The sequence below is a fragment of the Petaurus breviceps genome, unplaced genomic scaffold, assembly GCF_028583685.1.
Source record: "Petaurus breviceps papuanus isolate PSGF00001 unplaced genomic scaffold, PetGlider_PUasm1.0 400, whole genome shotgun sequence".
NCBI lineage: Eukaryota > Metazoa > Chordata > Mammalia > Diprotodontia > Petauridae > Petaurus > Petaurus breviceps.
The window spans coordinates 5,781,425-5,808,806 of NW_027186316.1; the positions used below are offsets into that span (position 1 = coordinate 5,781,425).

The 27,382-nt window shown below is 49.0% G+C and overlaps 1 protein-coding gene across 2 annotated transcripts in view; it reads left to right on the forward strand.

Moving 5' to 3' along the window:
• The window catches only part of TSC22D3 (TSC22 domain family member 3), an 82,198-nt gene that overhangs the window by 52,839 nt on the left and 1,977 nt on the right, over window positions 1-27,382 (forward strand). The window contains exons 1-2 of one of the 2 annotated variants that reach the window (XM_069100439.1): window positions 26,693-27,030; window positions 27,278-27,329. In XM_069100439.1, coding sequence (XP_068956540.1) covers window positions 26,909-27,030; window positions 27,278-27,329 — 174 coding nt within the window. In that variant the 5' untranslated portion in view covers window positions 26,693-26,908. Of the gene's footprint in view, window positions 1-26,692; window positions 27,031-27,277; window positions 27,330-27,382 lie in introns of those variants that run through there. The other variant, XM_069100438.1, reaches the window with a different exon arrangement.

Consider the following 27,382-nt stretch of genomic DNA (forward strand, 5'->3'; position numbering starts at 1 on the left):
GATCGCCCTTCCTCAGTCCTTCGTGACTTCTCTGCTGCTTCAGACACTGGCAATCTCCTGCCCTCCTGTTCCTCCTTCCTCTCTAGGCTCTGGTGACGTTGCTCTCTCCTGGTTCTCCTCTTACCTGTCTGATTGCCTCTCCTGAGTCTCCTTTGCCAGATCTGTTCACTGTGGCTGGCAGGGCTCCCTCTTCTCTTCTCCCACTATACTAATGCTTTCAGGGATCACATCTGCTCCCCTGGATCCCATTATCATACTTATGCTGATGGTTCTCAGATCTATTTGTCCAGCCCTAACCTCTCTTCTGAGGTCCAGTCTCTCATCTCTAATTGCCTTTCAGACATCTCAAACTGGATTCCCATAGACATCTTAACCTCAACATGTCCAAAACTGAACTCATTCTCTTTCCCCCAAACTCTCCCCTCCTAACTTCCCTATTTCTGTCTGAGGGCACCTGCATCCTCCCAAGCCCTCAGGCTCCCAACCTAGGAAACATTCTGGATGCCTCTTTTTCTCTCACCTCCCATATCCAATCTGTTGCCAAGACCAGTTGATTTTACCTTTGCAACATCTCTTGAATACACCCCCTTCTCTCCTCTGACCTTGCTACCACCCTGGTGCAGGTCCTTCTCACCTCTTGCAATAGTCTGGGGGAGGGGAGAGTAATGGTCTACCTGCTTCTAGCCTCTCCCCACTCCAATCCATTCTCCATCAGCAGCTAAAATGATCTTTCTAAAGCACAGTTCTGACCATGTAACCCCCCTTTTCAATAAACTCCAGTGGGTCCCTATCACCTCCAGAATCAAATATAAAATCCTCTGTTTAGCATTCAAAGCCCTTCATAACCTGGCTCCCTCCTATCTTTTTACTCTTATTACATCTTATATTGTTGTTGGGTTGTTTCAGTTGTGTCCAACTCTTCATGACCCCATTTGGGATTTTCTTGGCAAAGATCCTGGAGTGGTTTGCCACTTACTTCTCTGGCTTATTTTACAGACAAGGAAACTCAGGCTAATAGGGTAAAAGTGACTTGCCCAGGATCACACAGCCAGGAAGTATCTGAGGTTAGATTTGAACTCAGGAAGATGAATCTTCCTGGTTCCAAGCTCAGTGTTCTATTCACTACAGTGCCATCTAGCTGCTCATACACCTTATAATCTGCCATTTAATGACACTTGCTTTCTTGTTGTCCCTTGAACCAGATTCTCTATCTCCCATCTCTGGGCATTTTCCCTGGCTGTGCCCCCTACCTGAAATGTCCTCTCTGCTCATCTCTCCATCTTGGTTTCCAAGGCTTCCTTCAAGTCCTTGCCAAATCCTGCCTTCTACAGGAAGCCTTTCCCCATTGATCTGCCTTCATGCTAGAATGTGCCAGAAATTGGTTGTCTCCATCTAGAACTTGTTTATGAGTTAGACTGTGAGCTCCTTGGGTGGTTTGGTGTCCTTTGCCTCTCTTCATATGCCCAGCATTTAGCAAAAGGCCTGGCACATGATAGGCTCTTAATCAATGCTTGTTGATCAGTGTCCTTCCTAAAAGCGCTGCCTAGAACTCAACCCAAGACTCCAGTGGGCTCCTTATTTCAGGGCTATCAGGGCTATCTGCTTGTCTATACCAGCAGGTGAGGGTGGGTGGGAAAGGGGAAGGTCTGTAGCAAGGTGGAGAGGTGTGAAGACATCCACGCACACTGACCCTGACCTAGGCTCAGCGGAGTCCGAGCCAATTCAGAGTTTGTCCAGCCCTTGGCAGTGCCAGCTCATTAGAGTTCAAGGTTAGGAGCGATGCTGAAGCCCAGAGCTGCAATCCCAATTCAGTGCCCTTAGCCTGCATAATTGTGCCCCTCCTACTCCCAGGCCTACCCCTGCAGCTCAGCAGAGGACCTAGCCAGGGCAGTTCCCCCTGCTTCTGTAGCCCTGCAGCACTCCTGCCATGCACCGACTTCCCTTTCCACTTTGGTCTTCCTACCTCTTGCCACTTTCAGCAGTTTTTCCCTCCCCAATCTGTCTCCAATCCTTCGTGTGTGTCCATGAGGCCAAGAGTAGTGAAGCCCGCTTGTGTGACTGATTGTGTCAGCTGGTGAGCTTTTCTGGATTCTGAGTGTGTGTGTATGCATGTGTGTATGTGTATGTGTGCATGGGTGTGTGTGTGTGCATGTGTATGTGCATGTGCGTGTACATCTGTCTTGGCGAGATATACACAGGAGCCACTCACTCCACAGCCAGATGACGATTATTTGGCCTTCTGCACATCTGGGCAATTGCAAGGTCATGGCTTTATTCACTTGCAACTGTTCACAGGATCTGTCCTCTTCTTTCTCTGGCGGACTTAGGATTTAGAGTCAGGTCTTCTCTCAAAGCATTTCCTCTTCTTGGCACCAGCAGCATGTCAGCTGCGAGGAACCAATGGTGTGCAAGAAGAGATTCCAGGTCCTTTCCTCTCCTTCCCGAGTTTGGGATCATTTGTTGCTGTCTCAAGGTCTGGGTAGTGCCAAGGGCACAAAAGACAGTTTGTCTAGCATACACAAGCTCTTTGGAGCCTGCAATGTCAGCCAGCCAACTGGCTCATGGCTAGGCCCACTTCGTGCTTCTTGCATCCGGCCTTAACAATGCGGCTTAGTCCATTGGGAGCCTAGCAACAACACCAGGGTGGCCCAACAGCCCTAGGTCCCCAACTCAAGGGAAGCAGCCCCATAGGGGTTCCCTCCGTCTAGGCGCGAGGGATCCTTCCCACACCTCACTTGGAAAATTCATGTTTCAAATATCTCTACTGTCTGCCAATAACCAACTGACCTTCCCATCCCTGAGCCTGCTCTGACCCCATCCAAGGGTCACCAGACAGCCAAGAATCTTCAGATCTCTACCTCACAAGTCTTAGCCCTATTGGACCTCCTCATCAAATTTCCAGGTGCTGACATCTTGCCTTCCCCCAAACTAACAGGGCATGCAGAGATATAAGCAGCACAAAAGATAATTGGGAAGAAGGAAAGACTATGGGATCTGGTGGAAAGAACACTGATCCAGGAGAGAGGCAGAACACCCCTATCTCTCCCATCCTTGAAAAAAAACCTTCCCTTGATCTATCATCCTATATCTCTCTTCCCTTTACAAACTACTATAAAATGTGCCATCTACCCTTGGCAACACTGCTTCCATTCCCCTTATTCACTTTTCAGTTTCTTGGCATCTGGCTTCTATAGGCACCACCCAACTGAAAATGTTCTCTCCAAGGCTACCATGGCTCTCTTTCCAGCAAAATCCAATGGCTTTTTCTCAGTCCTCATTCTTCTTGACCTCTTTAAAGCTTCAGACACTGTTGCCCACCTTCTCCTCCTGGATACCTTCTACTTCCTCAGGGTTTTTTTGTGACAGTGATTCTCTTTCTACATGTCTCACCAATCCTCAGTCTTTTTTGCTGGTTCCTATCCATGTCCTATTCCACTTAGGGTGTTCCCTGAGACTCTGTCCTGGTCCCTCTTTGCTTCTTTCTCTGTGTTCTTCTCCTTGGCAATCTCACCAGCTCAAATGGGCTCAACTAACCATCTCTATGTAAATCTGCCATCCAGCTTCATTTGTCTCCTGAGCTCCATAGGCCTCTCAAAGGCAATGTGCCCAAAACAGAACTCACTATCTTTCCCCCTAAGCTCCCCCCTTCCTACTTTCCCCATTCTTCCATCGCCCAAGTTTAAATTTTCCAAATAATTCTCAACTCTTCCCCATAATCCATTGGGTTTCCAAAATCTTTTCAATGCCTTGTTGTCAATATTTCTATCATCTGTACCATCTCCCACTCCCACAGCCAAATTCAGGTCCTCATCCTGGCTTGTCCATGCTTCAGTATCTTGTCAATTGATTAAGCCACCTTCAATCTCTCTTCTCTCTAATCCACCTTCCAGAGTCACCAAATCAATACTCCTAAACCGCCAAGCTGACCATGTCACTCCCCTGCTCAAAAAACTTCTGGGACTCTCTATTGCCTCTAGAAAAAAAAAGCTCCTCTATTTCCCATTTAAAATTTGTCAAAATCTGGCTAGTGCCTATGTTCCCAGGCTGATTCCATTACACTCTACCTTATGACCTTAGGCACACTACACTTCTGCCAAACACCTCATTCCATCTTCCACCTCTAAGCCTGTATCCTGGCTGTGCCCATGCCAAAATGCTCTCCCTTCTCAACTACACTTCTCCAAACCCCCAACTTCCTTCAAGGCTCCACATCCTTCAAGAATAGCTCTCCCCTACACCAATTAGTGCCATTCCCCACAGACCATTTTGCATTTCTACGTATCCTGTATTAGCCTATCGGTGACTATATTGTACACCACCCCTCCCCCTGCAATGTAAGCACCTTGAGAGCAGGGACTGATTCCCTTTTGTCTTTGAATTCCCAGCACCTCCCCAGGCTCTTGACTCATGGTAGGATTTTAGTACTATCTTTGCAGTATGGCTGTCAGGAAACCTGAATTATAATTATAATTCCCACTCCACTCTGAACTTGCTGAATAATAACTTTAGCCAAATTCCTTCCCTTCTCTGGGCCTCAGTTTCCTCTTCTGTAAGATGAGGAAGTTGGACTCTATTATAGATCCTGGAGGCAGGGCTACAAAGGACCTCCAAGGGAGGCCATTTGGTCCAAGTCCTCACGTTTGCCCATGAGGAAGCTGAATCCCAGAAGGACTGGAGGACCAGGGGGTCCATGCTGCTTGGACCCTTCCCTTCCATGCCAGACAAAGAGCAGGGACTTCTCTCTCCAGTTCTCTCCTCCCAGCCTGGGTGGTGACCAGAGATTAGCCCTGAGGCCAGAACAGCTTGGTCAGTCCTCCCAGTGGATCAATCTTGCCAGCTCAATGAACTTATCAATCTTCCCCGCCCCCTTCCTAACCTTTGCTCCTCCATCGCCTTGCACAGTAAAGCTGAAAATGTCTTCTACATCTGCTCCCTGACTTGCCTCCTCACTGAGACCTGCTGTGAAAACACAGACCCCTTTCCTGTCTTCTTCCAGTTCCCAGCAGCTGGGCCTGGCCCTGGCTGGCATCAGGTTGGCCCAGTAAGCCTTCTCTCCCCACTTGCAGTAGTGATTGAGCATCTGGGGGTGGGCTGGGAAATAGGATGAGGGTGCTGTACAAGGGACACTGGCCAAAAAAGGGCCTTGGGCAGGGGGAGCATGGGCACCCAAGATGCTTTTGGAGGATCCTGTTACTAATTTTGAGAGACATTTGATAGCACACTTTACCAGGAGGAGAGAGGGATACCAGGGGCAAGAGCTGAGAATCTGGCTTGACCTGCTTGCTCTAAGTGGTACTGGAAAAGGCACCAGGCATCTCTCTATCTCCAGTCTAAGTGGCAACAGGCACTTTCAATGTCTCTTCTTTGCTGACAGAGGACACTGAGGGTCCTCCCAGTCACTGACTGGGAGAATCAGTAACAGCTTCCCAGGCCTAGAGAGGAATCATAGGATCTGGCCCAGACCATGGAGCTCACAAAGTCCAGCCCTCTCATTTTCCAGAGGAGACAACTGAGGCCAAGGGATAGGAAGTGGTTTGTCCAAGGTCATCCATAGGGTCTTATATTTAAGGTAGAAAGGGAGTTTAAAGTTCCAACCAGGATGAAACTGAGTCTCAGAGAGAATAAGTGACTGGCATATTGTACAGAATAAGGCCAAATGTGGAAGGAACCCCAGACGATTTTCTTTTGCTTTTTTTTTTTTTTTGGAGGAGGGAAGGCAGGGCAATTGGGGTTAAGTGACTTGCCCAAGGTCACACAGCTAGTAAGTGTTAAGTGTCTGAGGCTGAATTTGAACTCAGGTCCTCCTGACTCCAGGGCCGGTACTCTATTCACTATAGTGCCACCTAGCCGCCTCCCCTCCCCCAGATGATTTTAGTTTAGTGAGCAAAGACCTGATGAAAGCTTGACTGTCTTGGTTTTGCCTCATCATCCTAAAAAGTATTCCAGTCAAACATGTTGTCTATTCCTGGGGTTTCTCCATTCTTTGGGTTCAGCTGCCTCCCCTTTTGCCCTCACATTCATGTGGGTTATTGAGCCCATAATTTGGAAGGAGTCAGTAGAGACAGGCTCCTAGCACCAGACTGCCCTGCTAGGGCCTCCAGTGTCCCAGCTTTCCTAGGCCCTTAGCTTACAGGGCTCCTAACGGCTGGATCAGGGCCCTCCAAGTAGAGTGAGATTGATTAGGAATTAGAAAAATCCCAACTTAGATACTTACAAGAGGAAGTTGTTTAATTTCTCCTCTGTGCTGCAGTTTCTTCCTCTGTAAAATGAAAGAGCTGAACTCACTGACTTATAATCTATGACCTTGTGAGCTGGCCCTTTGGGCATCAGGCTGACGACCCCCCGCCATCTACTTGGCCTCAAACCAGCCAGATTGCCATATGCAGCTAGGGGGCCCAGCAGATAGAGCACTGAGCCTGGAATTGGAAAGACTAAATTTCACTTCCTAACTGGGTGGCCTTGGGCAAGTCACCTCACCTCACTTTCCCCATCTGTAAAATAGGGATCACAACACCACTTCCCTCCCAGGATTGTTGTTAGGATCAAATGAGATCCGATTTGGTTTATTGTTGTTTTTTTTAGAGGCTTCACAAAACTGTTTATAAGTTTTCCACGGTATTCTACACATAAATAGTGGAAGGAAAGTAAACATAGAGATATATACATTCTCTAGGAAGCAATATAGATTCCTTAGCATTCATAGGGGAAGAAGGGTACTTACAATTACAAAAAATCCTAAGTGGCAAATATCCATACATGTATATTTATCATGATGTCTGTCTATTACCCATCTGTCTATTTATGAAAAGGGTTATACAAACCAGAAATTCTGAAAACCATGACAGCAGTCAAAGTTTTGTTGACACCAGTACAGATGTTTTCAGATTTCTGTGACAAAATACTTACAATCTAGAGAATGACTTTGAACTGAGAAGGACCAGTCTTCCAAACACAAGCCTATCCCTCCCTCCTAGCCATCACAGCCATAATGAGTCACCAACAGCAACTGGTGGTGCAATGCCCATATTCAAATCTAGTCCCAGACACTTGCTAGCTGTGTCACTTAACCTCTTTGCTTCAGTTTCCTTGACTGTAAAATGGGGATAATAATAGTATGAGATCCTATTTGTAAAGACCTTTGCAAACCTCAAAGCACTAGAGACATTCTAGTTATTGTTGCTAGTATATATGATTCTCAATGATGGGATTGGGAGTATATGAAGCCCTGCCCCCCGTTCTTGCTTGTCTACCTGCATAAAGACTCAAGCAAGCAAAGATGGGGCCATGGAATTTTTACCTTTCTGCTCTCATCCTCCTAGGCTTGAAGAAAATTCCCACTATATAGATGTCAGAGTGGGGGGGATGGGACTACATTCCCCAGAGGACTCAGTAGACCTGTGATGTCAGCAGAGTGGCCATTCACCTCTCCAGGTGCTCTAGGCCCCAAGTGCTCTGAAGAGGATCAGCGCTGCCCCCCCCATTCTTTGAGTCAGTTAATATTCCAGGGTCTGGCAGAGATGTGAAAAATCCAGAGTGTCCTGAAAATCTTAGTACAGTTGTAAACTATATTTGGGGGAAACCCCCGTATACTGCTTGTGACATTCTTTGGGTCACCCACAATTTTTCCTCTCTGAAGATTGTGGTGTTCCATTATTTGCTGTCTCATAGCTCCACTATAAGAATAGTGGTGTTTCAAAGATGGAGGTGGTGTGCGAAAGCAGTATATCTTTTCCCTGATGTAATCTAGCCCTCTCTCTTTCTCCTCTTCATCTCCAAGTCCAGCTTATTGTCAGCCTTCTCTGCCCCTCCCAGGTGGCTCAACTGATGGACTCGCTTGATAGGCTGACCAACCAACTAGGCAATAAGGATCATTCCTCAGCCATTTGTTCCCCCTCATAGCTGTCACATCAGAGACTTTGCAGCAGTCTCAGACTCAATTCAATTGGCCCAGTGTCACTTGAGAACAGGAGCCGATGGGGAGACCTGGTCATCTATAGGCAATCCCTCTTCCATCTGGACTTGGCCATCTATCCTCTTTGGCAGTGGCTAATACATTTGTCCAGCATCCATCTGTGGACTTGATGCCTCCCTGGATATTGGTAGATAGAGGATCATTGAATAAGATTTTCTCATTCTTGTCCTTCAGTAGTATTGACACCTAAAATGAGCCTCAGCCATAGTCAGAGCAGGAGATAGCCTGCATGGCAAGACGAGAGAGTCATGGAAAACCATTCCTCTCAATAAAATAGAAGTTTTGCTTTGTTTTTAATGAAAAAAAAAATGCACCATGTTTCTGCTACAGTGCTTGGAGAAGAACTTTCTGGGGCTTAGGTTGCTGATTCCTGGTACACAGTAGATGTCTAATAAATGCTCATTGATTGGTCCATTGATGAGAAACAAGCCTAATGTGAAGTCAAGTGAGAATGATGGATTACCCCAGGTCTAGGAGCTTCTGAGAAGGTAGAAGGTGAGAGAGAAGGAGGTCTGGAGCAGGGACACTGTTCCCATTTTATAGAGGAGGAAACTGAGGCTCAGACAGGTTAAGTGATTTGTCCAAGGTTATACAGGTAGGGGAACACATTTTCCCCTAAAAAAGGTGGAAGAAGGTGCTTCTGAAGCCCCATTTTTCCTTCCCAGGCTGGCCCAGGCATTTCCTTCCCCACACTGCAGGAAGGGCAGGTCCAGGGGAATGTACTGGGGCACTGGCCTTCCCTGCCGCACATAGCTATATAGATTCCTTGCCTCTCTAGCTACTTTCCAAATAACAAGCTTGCTGCCACAGCTGGGACTTACTTGAGGCCACTCATTAGCTTTGCCCAGAGCTCAGACTCAGCTCCTGGAGGGGAAAAAAACAGCTGGGTGGAAGGGGGTGTGGCATGCTAATGGATTCTGGGTGCATTAAATCCTATCTTAAAGGCGTTTGAAGGAATGCTATGGTGAACCTTTTGTAGAATGAGGATCCAGCCACTAATGCAGGGCTCCCCAATCTTCTGATTTCCCAAAACATTTGTGGAAGTGCAATGTCCCTTACGGGAAGCAGGCTGCCAGCTGTGCTCTCCTCTCTGCTGGGAATCCCCATGAGTGGCGGAAAGGGGGGGGGGGCAGAAGCTAGGGGGCTTTCCTGATAAAGGGAAGAACCTCCAAACTTGGCATCAGGAGGCTGGGTGCCAGCCGGGCCTGATCCAGATGAGGAAATCCCAGCTCCTCCTCTTCCAATCATTGGCTTAGAGAGCCATCTAGAACACTGAACATGAACTGGAACATGAAGTGACTGGCCTAGGGTCTCACAGCCAGGATGGACCAGAGACAAGACTTGAACCCAGGCCTTCCTGACTCTGAGCTCAGCTCTTTCTCCACCTCATCATGGCACCATAAAACTCTGTGTGTGTGCACACATATAACATATGTATATGTGTATGTGCGTACATGCGTATGAATTATTAGTATTAGTGGGCCATTAGACACCAGTCAATGTATCTACTGGGGAAATCTGGATTTTCCTATGCCAGGCTGGCTTTTCTATCCAGCTTTAATGGGCCTGATGTCCTTCCCTCGGGCATTGACATGTTTACATGTGCAAGAAGGGGCAGGCAGCCCCAGCCAAAGTCAAATGAGCTTGTGCCGTTGGCTAGGAGCCCCAAGCTCTCTGGGAGCTGTTAGCACTTCTGGGCTTCGGGAGAGGGCCATGGAGCCCCGCTCCAGGCCTCCATCTTCAGCTAGCACAGATCACTCTGAGAGCCTGGAGCTTGCATGTACAGTGTTCTGGACAGCTGGAATGGCCCAGCTGGAGGAAGGTGTGGGAGGCTTTCCAAAGGTTTGGGGGTTAGGGGGTGGAGAGTGGAGGGAAGGGAGATGATAGCAGGGGCAGAAAGACTCTGGCAAATGAAGCAAAAGCCACAGACCAGCCCTAGAAATGATCCATTCAGGCGGGACACATACTGAGAACCAGGTCATCAATGCACAGAGTAATCTTATCATGGTGGTTAGCCCTGGAGTGATGTGAGTTCCTTCGTCTCCCAACTGTCTTTGTTATTGTTCACGATCTCTCCCTAATCCCATTTAGGGTTTTCTTGGCAGAGATCCTAGAGTGGTTTGCCATTTCCTTCTCCAGCTCCTTTTACAGATGAGGAAACTGAGACAAACAGGGTGAAGTGACTTGCCCAGGGTCACACAACTAGAAAGTATCTGAGGCTATACTGGAACTCAAGTTCTCCTGATTCCAGCACCTGTGCTCTGTACCCTGAGCCACTATGTTAGGGCTAAAATTCCCAGAATGATAATCACTCCTTTGGGGCAAATGAGGTCCCAGGTAAAAATGTAAAGGAGGGACAGAGACAGAGACAGAGAGATAGAGAGAGAGACAGGCACAGAGACATAGAGAGACACAGAATCAGAGAGATGGAGAGAGACAGAGACAGAGACACAGAGAGAGACTTTATTGACATGCTGTTAGCCACTAAATGCTGAACCCAGATTAACTTCTCACATAGTACATCTATTACCATTGGGTGCCTGAGAGGCTGGAACCCAGGAGAGGTCAGTTTTGATGGGAAGGTGAGAAAGTGAAGGAGAAGAAGGTCTTAAAAACAGGCACTGCTTTCATTTTACTGAGGAGGAAATTGAGCCTCAGTTAAATAACTGTCCCAAGGTCACACAGCAAAACCAAAATTAGAACCCAAGTCATCTCTTTTCCACCTCAGCCATACCATTTAATTTCTCAACCCTCTAGGCAACAATCCCTGAATAGCAGCCTTATCCAAATTTGCACTGCATATTTCCAAAGGGTTCAAACCGATGGCCATATTTGATAGGATTATAACTTCAAATAGTGAAAATTTGAACCCATATGAACCCTCCTCAGGATTTTTTGTTGGCACTAATCTGGGACCTGACTCTACCAACTGAAAAGAAGGGCTGACCTGAATGGGTAGAGGGAGTTCCCTATGCCAGTGAAATCCTGCTTTGATGAAAGATCAGTTAAGGGGTGTTAGGGGCAGGGAAGATCTAGGGGGAGTCCCAGATTGGTGGGCCTGGGGTACCTCCAACATATCTGGACCCAGACCCTGGTGCCCCGTGGTTGTGGTACCCCAGTCCTGCAAAGCAGGGTTTCCCTTGATCACCCCCACTATGCTGATAACACAGACACTATGTCTCTCTTTGCTGCATGAAACAAGGAATTCAATGGGTATATTTTTTCATGTTTCCAAATGCATTACCCTTTGCTTCATACTCCTGGCATAGATGTGGCCTTTCAGGGCCATTTGTCCCAGTCCCTTCAGCTTTAGGACTTGGCATACTTTGTTTGGCTGTTCTTCTGGGAGATGAAGCAAATGCTCCCATGCACCTCAGGCCACGTGGGCCTCATGGCGTCCAAACCTTTGGTCCGGAATATCTGCACTCCCCCCCAACATCCCCCAACACCCCCCCATCCGCCCATGTTGACCTGTCTCCCTGAGCTGAAGAAAGGAAAAAAAAGGAAACCCGGGAACGGAAGTTTTTGGGGGGGGGGGGGGCGGAGAGGGGATATTTGTGGGGGAAACAGTCTGTTTTTGTTTAACCCTCAAGCCCCCACAGGAAGTAAAAACAAAAAGTAGACAGAGACAAATAGGAAATACAGCCCCCATCCCCCCCCCCCAGCTTGCCTTCAGGAAATGTAGCCAAGCCAGCAGAAATAACCAGGCCCCCTCTTTGGGAGAAGGAAAGAGTCGAGGGGCCAAGTGATGGAGCCAAGACAGGAGATGGGATCTGACTGGAATGGAGGACAGAGGGAAAGCTAACAGAGAAAAAAGTCTGGAGCATGGGACACTGGGCCTATTTTAAAGAGAAGGGAATTGAAGCACAGAAAGGTTAAGTTCATGGGATCCTAGAGCTGAAATCAGTCAAGGAGCATTTATTGAGTGCTTACTGTGTGCTGGGCTGTGCTAAGTACTGGAGAAGGAAAGCAAAAGATAATCCCTGTGGTCCAGGAGCTTAAAACAGAACAGGGGAGTCATTATGCCAGCAACTATGTACAAACCAGATGTAGGCAGGATGGATTAGAGAGAAGCTCCGAGGAAAGCCACCTATGTGAGCCCAGTCGATCAGGAAACACTTCTTGTAGAAGATGTGATCCCAGTGGTCAGGAGGGAGGGAGTTCCAGGCATGGGGGACCGCCAGTACAAATGCTCGGAGGTAGGGTGTTGAATTTGAGGTCAGCATCACTAGATGGAAGGCCATGGTGAGTAAGGTGTAAGAAGGTTGTAAAAAGAAAGAGGGGCCATGTTATGAAGAACTCCAAACAGGAATTTTTGTTTGATCCCGGAGGTAGGGAAGATTGACTGAATTTAGAGGGTGGGGCAAAGGAGGGTGATGTGGGAAGCCCTGGACTTTTTTAGTGGCTGAATGGAAGATGGACTGCCCCCCCCTCAACAGCAGGCCACTGCAATAGTCCAGGTGTGAGGTGGTGACCTGCACCAGAGCAGAGGGGCCGTGTCAGAGAGAAGAAGGAGGTGTATTCAAGATGTTCCAAAGGTAGAAATGACAGGCAATTGATTGGATGGGGAAGATGAGAGAATGAAGAGTCTGGATTGTGAGTCTGATAACTTTAACAGTGATGGGGCAATGTGGAGGAGAGGAGAGTTTGGGAGGAAAGAAAATGAGATCAGTTTGGGAGATGTTGAGTTTAAGATGCCTGCGGGAACATCTGGTTCAAGAGACAGCTGGAAATTCGAGACCCGTGGTCAGGAGAAAGGTTAGGGCTGGTTATGGAGAGTTGAGAATCATTATCAACGAGGTGATCATTGAGTGACTATGAGAAATAATATTGAAGAAGAGGGGAAGCAGAGGGCTCAGGACAGTCCTGGAGGACAACTGCTCTTCATGAGCATGATCTGGATGGAGATTCAGCAAAGGAAGGGACTTCAGAGGCCACCCAGTCCAACCTCCTCATTTGACAGCTGAGGGAACTGAGGCCACATAGGTTCATCAGAGGCAGGATCTGAACCCAGGTCCTCAGACACCAGAGTCAGTTGTCTTTGTCTGTGTACCATGTACCACGTGGCAGAGCCAAGATTTGGGCACTACTTAAAATGCATGGATTTGTTTGACTGGACTTTGATGTATGGAACTCCCAGTGAGAAAACACCTTCTGCTACTGCAGGTTGGCACCTCCTTTGCAATTTTTACTTTGAGAGAGTTGCCTGGGGCACTGAGAGGTTAGGTAACTTGACTGGGGACCCACAGCAAACATGTCTTCTTGGCTTAGGTGTGGTCTCTCTCTGCTACTACTGCAGGGCGCCTTTCCTGTTGTAACAAGTGGGCAGATTTCTTCAGACAAGGCCAACTTCTCAAGCTGAGCTGTGAGGGCCACTTGTGCCCTCCCAGACCTCCCTTCAGGCTTGGGAGCCCTGTCTGGGCTCATGTCTGCTAAGCTGCTCTCATTTTTGTATCCTGGGCTAGGAGTTCCTTCCCCATTCCTTTTCCTCCCCTTGCCAACCCCACTGTCCCTATCCCCTGCCTCAGGCTAGGCTGTCTTCTACAACATCTCATTACACTTTATTTTTTTCAATTAGCAGGTATTTCTTTTCTTTCCCTCCCACATCCCCATTGAGAAAAAAAAATACCCTTGTTTCTTTAAAGGAACTACTACATTGGCCATGTCCAAAGTTGTATGTCTCATTCTGTACCCTCAACTCTCTGTCAGGTTACAGAAGTCATCATCATTTGTCCTCTGGTACTTCTCATTGTGGAATTCACACAGAGGAGGGAGCAGGGAGAAGCTGGGGAACTAAGGGGAGAATTTCTGCTCATCTGAAATCCCTACCCCCTGCAGAGTTAGGGACTCCTTGCTTTGGGAAGGCTGGGAGAAAACTCTCCAAAGCCACAGAGTTAGTATATGCCTCTGGGCTCCTGGCCTCACAGCGACCAAGGCTCTATAGAAGGGCCCACAATAAAAGGAAGGGCCCCGACCCTCTGTCTTTTGGCCACCTCTCTCCTGAACCTCTAGGGGCCAGTAGCCCCAAGTCTTACACATCTCTGAGAAAGGAACTTTGGCAACTGGGGAAGAAAATGCCCTGGACTGGAGGCTCTAGGGACAGCTTGGGGTAGCAGAAGGCATGGGGGGGAAAGGTCCTGCCAACCAGTGTCTATCTGAAATCATGCCTGACCTTAAGGGACTAGTGGAGAAAAGGGAAGGCTAGAGAAATGATTCCAAGGGCTTGTTCTTTCAAGCTGCAAGCCTGAAGTTTAGTGGGGGCCCTGAGCTATATACATCTTCTCCATGAGGGGAGGCACTTCTGACAGTGATATTGGCCAACAGCCACCAAGGTCATTCTTGAGAGGGGGGAAGGTGGGGGCATTCCCCAGGAAGAAGTAACAAACATTGTATCCCCCCAGTTTACTGGGGTGTGTTGGGGCTGGTTCTTAGGGAGGGACCCTGGATCAGGGAGTCACTCTGTATTGGCTGAGTCTCACACAAAGGCTCATGCCCCAAGCTTGACAGGTGGCACCCTGTACCTGCTTCCCTTTGCCTTGAGGAGGTTGAAATAGATAGCTTCTCAGGTACATTCTGGCTTGAAATCTAGGAAGTTGTGGGTGATCTCACACCAGTCACTTTAGCTCTCTAGGCCTCAGTTTACCCTACAGTAACAGAAGGGAGTTAGGCTGCATAGTCTCTGAGGCTCTGCCAGCTCTAGGTCTAGGGATCTATTGTGATCTCACACCAGTCCCTTAAGCTCCCTAGACCTCAGTTTCCCCTAAATCACAGGAGGGGCTTGGACTCTAAAGCCTCTGAATACCTTGTCAGCTCTGGGTCTAGGATCATATGGGCAATCTTGCACCAGTCCCTTCAACTCATTAGCCCTCCATTTCCTCCTCAGTAACAGGAAGGAGATGGATTCCAAGGCCTTTAAGGGCCCTACTGCCTCAAGTTCTGGGTGCCTATGGGGGAATCTCACAGCAGTTCCTTTAGCTCCCTTGGTCTGTTTCCCCCCACCCCCAGTACAGAAGAGGGTTGAGTTCCACAGTCTCTGAGGGCCCAGGAGCCCTGTGTGACTTTGAGTAAGTCATTTCTCCTCTCCCAGTAGCCAAGTCTCTCATTAGCTTCTCCAAAGAGAGCCGGGCTGGTCCTGAGATAGATGAACAGTTTCCTTCCTGGGCTGTAGTTGAAGTCCTTTCAGCATAGTGGGACCTGGAAGAGTCTGGGCTCTGTTAGCCCAGTGACTGAGAGCCTTGGGGCACCTCAATGCTCTGGCCAAGGATGCCAAAGGTGAAAACGAGAGAGGTCGAAGATATGTCCAGTCTGGCTCATGCCTGGTCTTGCTGCTTGCTTTGAGAAGGAGCAAGACTGACCCTCCCCCCCACACCCACCCCCTGTTTCTAACCCAAATAAGGGTCGCAGGTGCCGAACAAGTGTCTGACGTCTCTAAACAAAGGAAGAAAGATCGCCTTGTCAGAAGTGGGGCTTGTTTTGGGGTTCTGTCGTCCCTCTCTTTGCCTGGCCCCCTGTGTGATTCTGAGATGGGCTGTGAGGACCACACATCATACACTGTACAGTCAGGCAGCTGAAAGGCCCCATTCATTGCCACTGCAATCATATGGTCTTCATGCATACCCAAAATAAATTGCTAACTGCTCGGCAGAGAAAGCCCTTGTCAGGCTGGGCTTCTTTCTGCGCCCTCCCCACCAGCACCAGAACTGCCTTCACAACTGCTCCTGGAGCCCCTGCCTTTCACCAAATTGTGGGGAGGGTCAGCCACTTTCTCCACCTCTCCCCTTCTGGCTTGCTGGCCCTCAGTCCGAACCTTGGGGATTTTCCATGTGAGCAGAGCTGATCTTCCAGTGGCCATTGGCCTTCCTGTGCAGAGATTTCCACACTGGGGTGGAACCTGAAGGGAACGAAGAGAAGAGGAGGCCAAAGTGGCCATGGCATTCCAGCCTCCTTATTCCCCCAGCCTCTTCAAAAGAAAAGACAAGTAAGTCAGCCTGTAAGAGGGAAGGGGTGCCTGTCAAGTCTGCCCTGCCCCCTCCTCTAACTTTGCTTTTCCCAGCTTTTAACTTGGGGCTCCCCTTGGACCTCCTGCTTCCTGTCCTCTATCTACCCTGTCCCAGGCCCCTGGACTTTGCTGGCAAAGAGACCGTGTCTTAAGGAAGCAGGGCCTATAAATAGCTTCGCTCTAGATGGCCCATGGGGCTCCAAGAGAGACAAAGGGGGAAATGAGCGAAATGGTCCCTTTGCCACTTTGGGCCCCATGTTCTTCCCCCCCACACCCACTGGCTGATGCTACCTTGTTCTTCTGCAAGAGTTTCCAACACCCTCACCTCTACCCTTTTTTTCCCATAAACTTGGCTCCAGAACATGGTCTCCCAGGGGCCTGAGGCGGCCAGCTTTCTTTTGCCCTCTTTTGCTGGTTGGGGAAGGAGGCATTTGGTCCTATTTCCCAGGGTAAAGCTGATTGTTAGTTCTCCTAAAGTTTGGGCGATGGGGCCTGTTCCTTCCGAGCATTTCAAGATCACAGGATCAAATGCTCTGGATTCTAGAGCTGGAAGGAATCTCAGAAGCTAGCTAGTCCAACCCCTCATTTTACAGATGAGGAAAATGAGGCCTGGAGAGGGGAAAGGACCTGTCTCAGATAACACATAGGATCATAAATTTTAAAGCTGGAAGGGGTCTTAGAGACCAGCTAACCCAACCCCCTCATCTTACAGAGAAGAAACACTAACTATGTGACCCTATACAAGTCCCTTCCCCTCCACGGGCCTCAGTTTCCCCATCTATAAAATGAGAGGTTGGAGTAGCTAGCTTCTGAGAATCCCTTCCAGCCCTAGATTAAAGAGCCAGTAAAGCCCAGGGGAAGGTATGATTTGTCCAAGGTCACCACTGAATCGATCTTCACATGGTGACTGGCTCATAAATGCTTTTCATTCATTTTCCATTATTTTAGAGCTGGAAGGGACCTCAAAAGCCATCTAGTCCAACCTCTTCATTTTACAGATGGGGAAACCGAGGCCCAGGAATATGAAATGCCTTGTACATGGTCATATACAGGATAATAGGCTCCTTGATCTAGAACTGGAGAGGACCCCAGAGGTCTTCTAGTCCTCATTTTTCAGAAGGGGAGACAAAGACCCAAGAAGGGGAAAGGACTTGTCCAAAGTCACACGAAGGATCAGACCTAGAGCTGGAAGGGTCCTCGGAGGCCATCTAGTCCATTTCCCTCAGTTTACAAGTAAGAAAACTCCTCTCATAGGGATGTGCTCAGTCATGTCTTAGTGGCAAAGTCACATAGCACCCTGTGTGGCCCACTGAACATATGGACTGATGTAGCCTATGGACCACCTGCTATTGTTGCTTCAGCCCAGAGATCATCCCCCATCCTTAGTCTTAGAAGTGATAAACCTCCAATAAATGTGGTTAGGAAATGCCAGAAGGGCCTGAGCATGGGATACTGCTCCCATTTTATAGATGAGGAAACAGACACCGAAAAGTTGAGTGATCAGTTCAAGATAACAAAGTCGAACCCCTTACAATCCCAAACTGCTAGTTTCAAGAACTACGAAAATGAAAGCTGGACCCGATTACTTCTGTGAGCCTTTCCAGCTGCAAACCTCTGATGTTATTAGAATTGATGATTCTTTCAATGTTTCCATTTCCATCCGCAACCTGCTGCCTGACAAAGACCCAAGTATGGTGGGTCTTTGAAGAATAGTGTAGCACGTCACTTGGCGATTTTAGATTAGACAACACAACTTACGTACAAGCAGACCTCTATTAACCTGACTACCCAGGGAATAGGCTGTTCTGGGTAATGAAATTCTCTGATTAGCCTCCGGATAAGTATAAACTCCCCTTTGTCTCACTCCTGGTCACTGGCAATCTTTCTCTAATGCCTGAGTCCATTTTCTTATCTTAATAAGTGGAGTCCAGTCAGCATTAGCTGAATCTTTGCTGATTAAAGGGTTTTCAAGGTCTCAGGGTGAGAACTCTTGTCCCTCAGGCATCTACACTCAGAGATCTGCAGTACATGAGAAGCAGGAGATTGGGCAGGGTGTGAACGGGGCTCCAAGTATCCCTCCAATGCCAGCTTGCTTCCTAGTCATTTGCCCCTAGAATTTTCCTAAAAGCCATGTACCACATGCCAGTGAAGGATGTCATCGGACTGGCCTCTAGCGAATGACGATGTTGTTACTGCTGTTATTGTGACTATGTCTTCATCGGGTATGATACCTACCAGAGTCTTACAAATGACACACTGAGAAAACACAATGCCTTGACAGCCAATGATGGCACTGACTTTCAAGGACTGGCTGGGTGGGTACCTTCTAGAAATGATGTGATTGACTGGAGTGGCCTTCCCCAGCATCCCCCACACCCCAGGGATGCACTGGTAAATGTTGAACAACCCACTCTCCAGGAAACAGAAAAACGAACAGCGTACTTGACATACTTTTCAGTTTCACCTGCATTATCAACATTTTCTCCATCACTTTCGAAACAAATAAGCAAGCCCTGTTTCTGGCCTGTAAATGGTCACACTGAAAATTTAACAACCAGCTCTTCTGAGCCTGTTCCAGCTGGGTATCCCAGATGAATCCTCTTCTTCTTTCTGCCAAGATCAGCCATGATGTACTAGACAGAGAATTAGGAAGACCTGCAACCATGCCCCATGTCTGCTAGGTACTGACTGTGTATCCTCGGATGAGTAACTTAACCTCTCAATGCTCTAGGCAAGTCTCTTAAGACCAAAAATGGCAGAGAGCTGATGATCTGCATTTGGTAAAGAAAGTTTTCTCATCCAGGAGTTCCCTATACTAATGAAGTCTCAGCTCTAATCACTATCCCTTTGTTCTGCCACCATCATCCCACCAATGCTTGGAGAACAATCTAGAAGGCTCTTGAAGGTAATAGTTTAGCCATAATCATAGGATCCTAGCTCCCACGAAGACTTGAGAGGCCCTCCAGTCTATCACCCTCATTTTACAGAGGAGGAAACTGAGGCCCAGGGAGGGGAAGGGACTGGCCCAAGGTCACATAGTAACAAGCAATAGAGGTGAGCTTTGAATCAAGAGGCAGTATTCTTTCCACTGTACCAGCTACCTCTTCCTTAGACATTTGCCATAGAAAGGTCATGAGCATCTGATAGACGAAGGGGTCAAGTCAGCAGCTATTTAAGGTGCCTTCCAGATCTAAGGAAGGGACCCTTACTTCTGGAACATCCAATAGTAATAACTATCCCATTTACAAGAAGCTTATGCACACAGTCATTCCCTAACAACACTCCTCTAAGACAATCCAACCCAATTCACTACAACCAGCACTTGATACAGCCACCCTGGGGGGTGCCCAGCACCCATTCCAGTGGGGATAATAAAGCAAGGGGGCTGTAAGGGAGAGATGACATCTGAGGCCCTTCCCAGCATCCTCGGATTCGATGCTGGCTCTCAAACACCCTTGAAGATAGATGTCCTCCATCGATAGATTGTAAATGTTAGCAGAACTCCCCAGAAAGCCCAGCCCAAGCCCTCCCCATGAAGTTAGCCCTACACTCAATGATTCCCAGACTGGTTACCACACAAGGAAGTGTAAGAACCAGTTTAACATAGATTCAGCTTGACAAACAAGTATTGAATTCAGGGTTCTTCTGTATGCTGGACCTTGGGGACCCAAGGACAACATACAATCAGTCCTTGTCCTCTGTGGGGGAGACATGGAGACAAATCAAAAAAGACAAGATCACTTGGGGTGGGAGAAAGCCCACCCAGTAAGAAGGTGTGCTGATTCCAGGCTAGCTCTCCAGCCTTCCTCCAAATGACACAATTTTTGTCTTCAGCTTACAGATCCTATCTTCAAAAACCTGGATGCAAACCTTAGAAGCTACCCACTTCAACTCCTTTGCTTTACAGAAAAGGAAACTGAGGTCCAGAGTGCTTAAGTTCCCATAGGTAGGAAAGAGCAAAGCCAGGAACTGAGACTAGGTTCTCCGAGTCTCTTTTCATTCAGCTGGGAAACTGAGGATCCGAGAGAAGGGGGAAAGCACATCCCCAGCCAGTCAGTCAATAAGCATTTATCATTGCTCAGCCATTCAGTTGTATCCATGATCTCATGGACCATACTGTCCATGGGGTTTTCTCCACAGAGATACTGGAGAGGTTTGCCGTTTCCTTCTCCAGCTCATTTTACAGGAGAGGAAACTGAGGCAAACAGGGTGAAGTAACTTGCTAGTAAGGGTGAAGCTGCATTTGAACTCAGATCTTCCTGACTTCAGTGCCTTTACTCTTATCCACTGAGTCACCTAGCTTCTTCCTAAGCATTTCTTTTTTTTTATTTTTTGCTTTTTAGAGGGGGGAGGGCAGGGAAATTGGGGTTAAGTGACTTGCCCAAGGTCACACAGCTAGTAAGTGTTAAGTGTCTGAGGCCGAATTTGAACTCGGGTCCTCCTGACTCCAGGGCCAGTGCTCTACTCACTGCACCACCTAGCTGCCCTCTCCTAAGCATTTCTTTTTTTTTATTTTTGGAGGGCAATTGCGGTTAAATGACTTGCCCATGGTCACACGGCTAGTTTTTGTGTTAAGTGTCTGAGGCCGGATTTGAACTCAGGTCCTCCTGACTCCAGGGCCAGTGCTCTACTCACTGCGACACCTAGCCACCCCCCTCCTAAGCATTTCTTAACCAGCTACTATGTGCCAAGTACCATGCCAAGCCCTGGAGATACAAAGAAAGGCAAGGCTCAGTCTCTACTCTCAGAAATCTCACAGATAAGGAAGCGCCAGAGCTAGAACTCCAAGCCAGGTCTCTTGACTGAGTCCTGGGTCCTGGCTGCATTGCCTGCTCTCAGTCCTTCCTGCCCACCTGATCCCTTGTCTCCAGGGCCATATTTTCCTCTCCTTCACCTGACTGCTACCTGGTCCCATCTAGCTGTGCACTCCCCCCACCAGATATTGGTCATTCCACACGCATCCCCTTCATTGGCCTGGTCGCCATCATCTCTGGCTTCTGCTGGTGGGTCTAACATGGAATGGCCTGGGGGATGGGGCAGGGGCTGGGGGCGTGAGAACCTGCATGGAGCCTGGAGGCCATACAGGGCCCTCTAGGGCCTTAGGTGCAGCCCTTTGGCCCAATCCAAACTTCACCCAACAAATCCCCCCCAGCCCCAGCCTAGCCTCTGTTGTCTTCCCTTCCGAAGTCCCATAGCAAGAGGGGCCCTCGCTCCAGATCTGTCTTCCAGTCTTCCTCAACCCTTCCTCCACCCCCAGCTGCCATTGCAACATCCTGGGGCAGGAAGGGGACAGCAATCACTTCTTTGGGAACAGTTTCTAAGGCAAGGAAATTCTGACTCTCAGACTGCTCCCAGACCATAGACAGATTAGGAAACCAGCCCATTTTAGCCAATGTAATTTCAGGTAGTGCTTTATCGTTTGGGATGCATTATTTACTGCATGCCTCTTTGAAAGGGCTTGGAACCTGAGATTGACTAACATGTCCCTGGCCATAAGAACATATATTTAGGGCTGACAGGGCCTTCAGAGGCCCTGGAGTCCAACCCCGCCCTCCTGTTACTGAGGAGGAAACTGAGGCCTGGAGAGCTGAAGAGACCAGTGTGAGATCACCCACAGGGTCCTAGTCCTAAAGCTGACAAGGCCTTCACAGAGGTCTTACAATCCAATCCCCTTTTGGGACTTTAGGGGAAACTGAGGCCTAGGGAGCTTTAGTGACTGGTATGAGATCACCCATGGGCTCCAAGCTTCATAGCTGGTAGGACCCTTGAAGGCCATGGAGTCCAACCCCCTCCTGTTACTGAGGAGGGGAGGTTTAGTGACTGGTGTGAGGTCACCCCTAGGATCTGATATTCATAGCTGGCAGGGCCCCCAGTGAGTACTTTGTCTTGGTCTGCTCTCATTTCACAGAGAGGGAAACTGAGACCCAGGGAGGAGAAATGATTTGCCCAAGGTCACCCAGTAGTGATAGAGGTTAGATTTGAATGCAGGTCCTCTGACTACAAAAGTCAGCATGCTTTCTACCACCCCACCCTGGGAATAAATCCTAGACCTCCTCATTCTGAGCCCAGTATTCTAGGCAAACAAGTGTCTGAGCTGCATTTTCAGCTTTGACAAAATGACAGGCCTTCAGCCTGAGCTCAGTTGGAGCTGTGCCCAGGATGTCTGTGCCAGGCACCTGGTCAGGAGAAATAGCAATCACCTTTGCTGCTGATAAGAGGTCTAGTACTTTTCCAGTTGCACAGTTTCGTAGATTTCACAAGATTTCGAGCTGGCAAGGACCAGAAAATGGGTCTAGTCCACCCCTTTCATTTTATAGAAAAAGAAACTGCAGTTCAGAGAGGAGAATGTGCCCAAGGTCACACTCAACTCAACTGTGACAAAAATGTGTTAAGTACCTTCTACTGGGGCAGGACAGCTCAGTTTGGTCCTGGGTCTAAGGAGACAAAAACAAGACAAGCCCTGCCCTCAAGGCTCTTCCATTCTGCTGCAGGATGCACCAAAGACACTTACAGCTTGCAAAGGGAAGTCAGCAAAGGAATCCCAGATAAGGTTGTGGCTTATCTCAGTCTTGAAAAAAGCTAAGTAGTCTCAGTTGTGCCCAGCTAGTGAAAGAGGCTGGATCCTAGATTTCCAGGTGGAGAGAAACTTTAAAGGCCCAATCCTCTCATTTCACAGAGGGAGAGACTGAGACCCAGGGAGGTGAGTGACTTATCTAAGGTCACACAGGTAGTCTGTGTCAGAGGTAGGATTTGAACTCCAGCCTTTCAACTCCAAAAGCCGGTGATTTTCCAAGTGCTGCACCATGTTGTACCAGGCCCTTGCTGTCTTCTGTTAGACCATGCCAACCTACCCCAGAGCCCTCTCCATCCAGACCCACCCAAGCTGGGGCGGTGTAGCGGGGCCAGCAGGTCCTCACACTGCTGTCCCTCCTGCCTGGATGTTCCACTCAGAGCCACTAGGTGGCCTTGCCAGCGAGCAGGAACTTGAGGGCAAGGCCCTTGGAGTAACTTGAGGACCCAGAGAGTCAAAATAGCTTTCAGTGGAAAAAAATCTCTGTAGCTGTTATGAAGCAACAGGCTCCTTGTGTTCCCTGCGGTTAGGAATCTCCCAAACTTGTTGTTTTTTCCTGAAGGAACCTACAGCTCTGTGATGCACTGGGCCCCGTGCGGGTTCTCCCCAGCCAGCAGCAAACAGACTGCCTTTTGACTTGGCCTGCTGTTTACTGTTGGAAAGAAACAAGGGGAGATACTGTTTTCGAAGGGACCCAGACAGGTCTGGGCAGGGTTGAGTTTGCTCCTTCTGCACACTGGAAAGCCCAGGAAGCAGAGATAGCTAAGGTGAAGAGGGCGCCCGCCTTGCACTTAAAAGAACTGGGTTCGAATTCTGCTTCTGCCCAGCCCTGGCCACGGAGTCTCAGAGCCTTGTTTTTCTCTTCTGTAAAATGGGGATGAGCCATCAGCCAATCAATTAACAGGCATTTATTAAACACCTACTAGATGCCAAGTATCATGCTAATAGGAAGACAAAAGCAAATCAGCCCCGTGCACATAACGGCAGTTGTGATGACAGGGACAATAGCTAATATTTCTGTAGCTTTACTATGAGCCAGGCACTGTGCTAAATGTTATACAATTATTATCTCATTTGAGCCTCCCAACATTCCTGAGAGGGAGGTGCTGCTATTATTCTTATTTTACAGATGAGGAAACTGAGGCAGGCAGAGGTTAAATGCCCAGGATCACACAGCTAGTGTCTGAGACTTCAGTCTTCCTGATTTCAGGCCTAGCACTCTAGTCACTTGTAGCAACTCAAAATGGGCTAACAATCTTGCTTTAATCAATCAAACATATATCGTTTACCTAGTTCAGGGGGAAAAGTCAGCACCCCGAACTTCAGAAGAACTTCTATACAGACAGAAACATTTCAAGCAGACAGGCCTCCAACTGTCCAACCATTACATCTATACCTAGTCAGTCACCAGAGAGGGAAGCATTAACATCTGGGTTTTTCAAAGCTGGGGGGCTCTCAACGGCTCGTCTGGTCAAATCACACAACACTTCTCAAAGTGAGCCCCAAAATAAAGTCTCACATCAGGAATGATATAGCCTTCTCCTGAGTCAGAGAATGTAACAACCCTCTTGACCCAATGCCCAATCACAAAGCACCAAGGTGTGTGGGTGTTCCTGAAAAACAAGCCTCCCACCATAAGCTCCAGATGCACTTAATCTAGGGGCAGGGAAGATCTTAAAAATTTACATTCCTATAACATCACTGCAGGTAGAAGCTGTACAGAAATAAGGCAAAATGAATACCAGGGCATTTAGGGGGTAGGCTGTGTGCTGCACCTATCAGGGGCTTCCAACATGGGCTACATATTCTCCTAGCAGGTCTGAGAAGCTTGGCAAAGCATATAAGGGAATATGTGGTAAACAATTATATTATCCTAGTAAAAATTAATGTGCTCTGTTCTATGCAGATACATGATAAACTCCCAAATTTCATTCCTTTAGGAATAACTAGAGAGTACAGGAGGATTTACTGAGAGCAGTATGGGGGACAGAAAAAGATTGGCATCTCCTGGTGTAGGGATAGAGAGCTGCCCTTGGAGTTAAGAAGGCTTGGGTTCAGGGGGTGGCTAGGTGGCGCGGTAAATAGAGTACCGGCTCTGGAGTCAGGCAGACCTGAGTTCAAATACAGTCTCAGATACTTAACACAAAAAACTAGCCTGTGACCTTGGGCAAGTCACTTAACCCTAATTGTTAATAATAATAATAATAATAATAATAATAAAGTCACTTAACCCTTCCCCCTTCAAAAAAAAAAAAGGTTTGGGTTTTAATCCTGCCCCTGCTACATACTGGCTGTGTGACCTTGGACAAGTCCCTTCTCCTCCCTGGGCCTCAGTTTCCTCCTCTGTAAAATGAGGGGGTTGGACTCCATGGCCTCTGGGGGCCCTGCCAGCTCTACAGCCAGGCTTGTGTTCCCTTGTCATAGGATGGGCCAGTAGGCAGAGAAGTGAGAGAGCTAGGTGGGTAAGAACAGTGGCCTGGGGGGGAGGGGCAGTAGAAGAGGGCAGTGTGAGGCTATGAAAAGATCAGTGTGGGTCACAGGACATTGGCTTCCAGTCCTAGAGCTGGAAGCAGCCTTGGAGGCCAGAGTCTGACCCCCTCACTTTATTCAGAAAACATTGGATTTGTCCCTAAAGGGTCATACATAGCTCTAGATCCTAGCTGAGCTCTTAGGTGCTGGAGGAGAGTGAATACTGCTGGAGACCCAGATTTGGGTTCAAATCCCACCTCCAACTATGAAATCTTAGAAGAGATGCTGTCCAGTACTGAATCCCCTCACTTTACAATGAGGGACCAGTATAGGAGGTCAGGTGGCTTCCTCATACTGATGGAAGGGGAGTCCCTTCTGGCTTTCTGGGCCTCAGTTTCTCCCTGGATCAGAAGCAGTAGTTGTTCAGAGGTTCTTTTTTTTCCATTTTTGGAGGGGGGAAGGCAGGGCAATTGGGGTTAAGTGACTTGCCCAAGGTCATACAGCTAGTAGGTGTGTCAAGTGTCTGAGGTCATATTTGAACTCAGATCCCCCTGACTCCAGGGCTGGTGTTCTATTCACTGAGCCACCTAGCTGCCCCTGCTCAGAGGTACTTAACCTAGTGTCCACAAACTTTTGTTTTTAATATTCTGATCACTGTGCTTCTGATAACTGCCTCCCTTTTTAATGTGTTTATTCATTCTCATTCTGAAAGGGGGCCCTGGGGCAGCTAGGCAGTGCAGTGAATAGAGCACCAGCCCTGGAGTCAGGAGGACCTGAGTGCAATTCCGGCCTCAGACACTTGACACAAAAACTAGCCGTGTGACCTTAGGCAAGTCACTTAGCCCCAATTGCCCTGCCTTACCCCCTCAAAAAAAAGGGGGGGGGGGCCTTATGCTTCTCCCGGCTGCCAAGGGGAGAGGGACAGGACAGCAAAAAGTTTGGAACTTGGGAGCTCTTTGTATTTAGAAAGAGGGCACCTTCTAGCCTTTAACAGGTTTTGAGGGTATGGAAGTCATCTGTACTGGGGTTGGCACTTGGATAGGTAGGAAATAAATGATGTTGCGTGATGAAACAATCAGAGAAAATGGCTAGTTAATCTTAAATCTCTTCCCCACATACTTGGCCCTCTGTGTAACTCATTCTGGCTGTAACGCTTTCGTGCAATTTTCACTGAACTCAGTCATTTTACAGATAAGGAAACTAAGGTCGGAGAGCTAAAGCTCAGAATTCCACAGAACGGGTCTCCCCTCCTTTTACAGAGGAGGGCCAGAAGATGATGAGGTGACTTGGTCCCAAGGTCACACAGAGAAACTGATCCTCATTTTAGGGGGTCTCCGGTCAAGGTCAAATGCGCTGTCCACTTGGCCGAAGTCTCCCTGGGCGCAGGAGGCGGAGGAGGGATTCGAACCCACTCGTCAAGCGTCCCGGGCTGGCACCTAGCCGATTGCACCATCTCCTCCCTAGGTGGGGCAGCACCTCAGAGCTCGGCGAGGCTTTCCCGCCCAGGGGGTAGAAGCGTGCCGGGGAATGCCAACTGCCCCTGTCAGGCTAACACTGGGGAGCGGGGCGTGGCCTCGCGCGCTCCGAAACCCTGCTCTAGGCTCATTTACATGCCTCCTGACGCTGCGTGACGTCACGGGCTCGCCCTCTATAAAAGGCGGCCCGCGCTGCGCCCTCGCCGAATCTGGGCTGGGTAGATCGGAGGGTGCGGTGCCGTGCGGTGCGGTGTCCTGTCGTGTCCGAGCAATCTCTGTGTGGCCCGAGGTGCCCTAGCTGCCGCCGTCGCTGCCACCCGGACCGTGCCACACACACCTCCGCCCCGCCGCCCCCGAGGGCCCCAAAGGAAAGCCGCCGCCGCCCTCGAGCCCCAGGAAGCAGAGGCCGAAGCGCTTGAGCCATGAGCTCCGAGATGTACCAGTCCCCGATGGAGGTGGCTGTCTACCAGCTGCATAACTTCTCCATCTCCTTCTTCTCGTCCCTCCTGGGGGGGGACGTGGTGTCTGTCAAGCTAGACAACAGGTAAGCAGCCCGCCCGAGGCTCGCCCGCCCGCGGGGCTGCGGCGCGGCCGTGTGGAACCATTGGGGCAGGGCCAGAGGCTAGGGGACTCGGCCCGGCCTGGGGTGGAGTGCGCGCGGGGTGCCAGAGGAGGGAGGCTTCCAGGACGGAGATCGGTCGCCTGGGGGCGCTGATTCCTGGGCCCCAGGTGAGGGGGTCCAGTGCGGGGCGGCTTTTGTGACGGGTGCCTTTCACTTTGTGTCTCCTCAGTGCCTCTGGAGCTACCGTTGTGGCCATCGACAACAAGATCGAGCAGGCTATGGTGAGTCCCGGGTGCGCCCCGCCATGCATCCCCTTCCCCACCCTCTCTCCAGC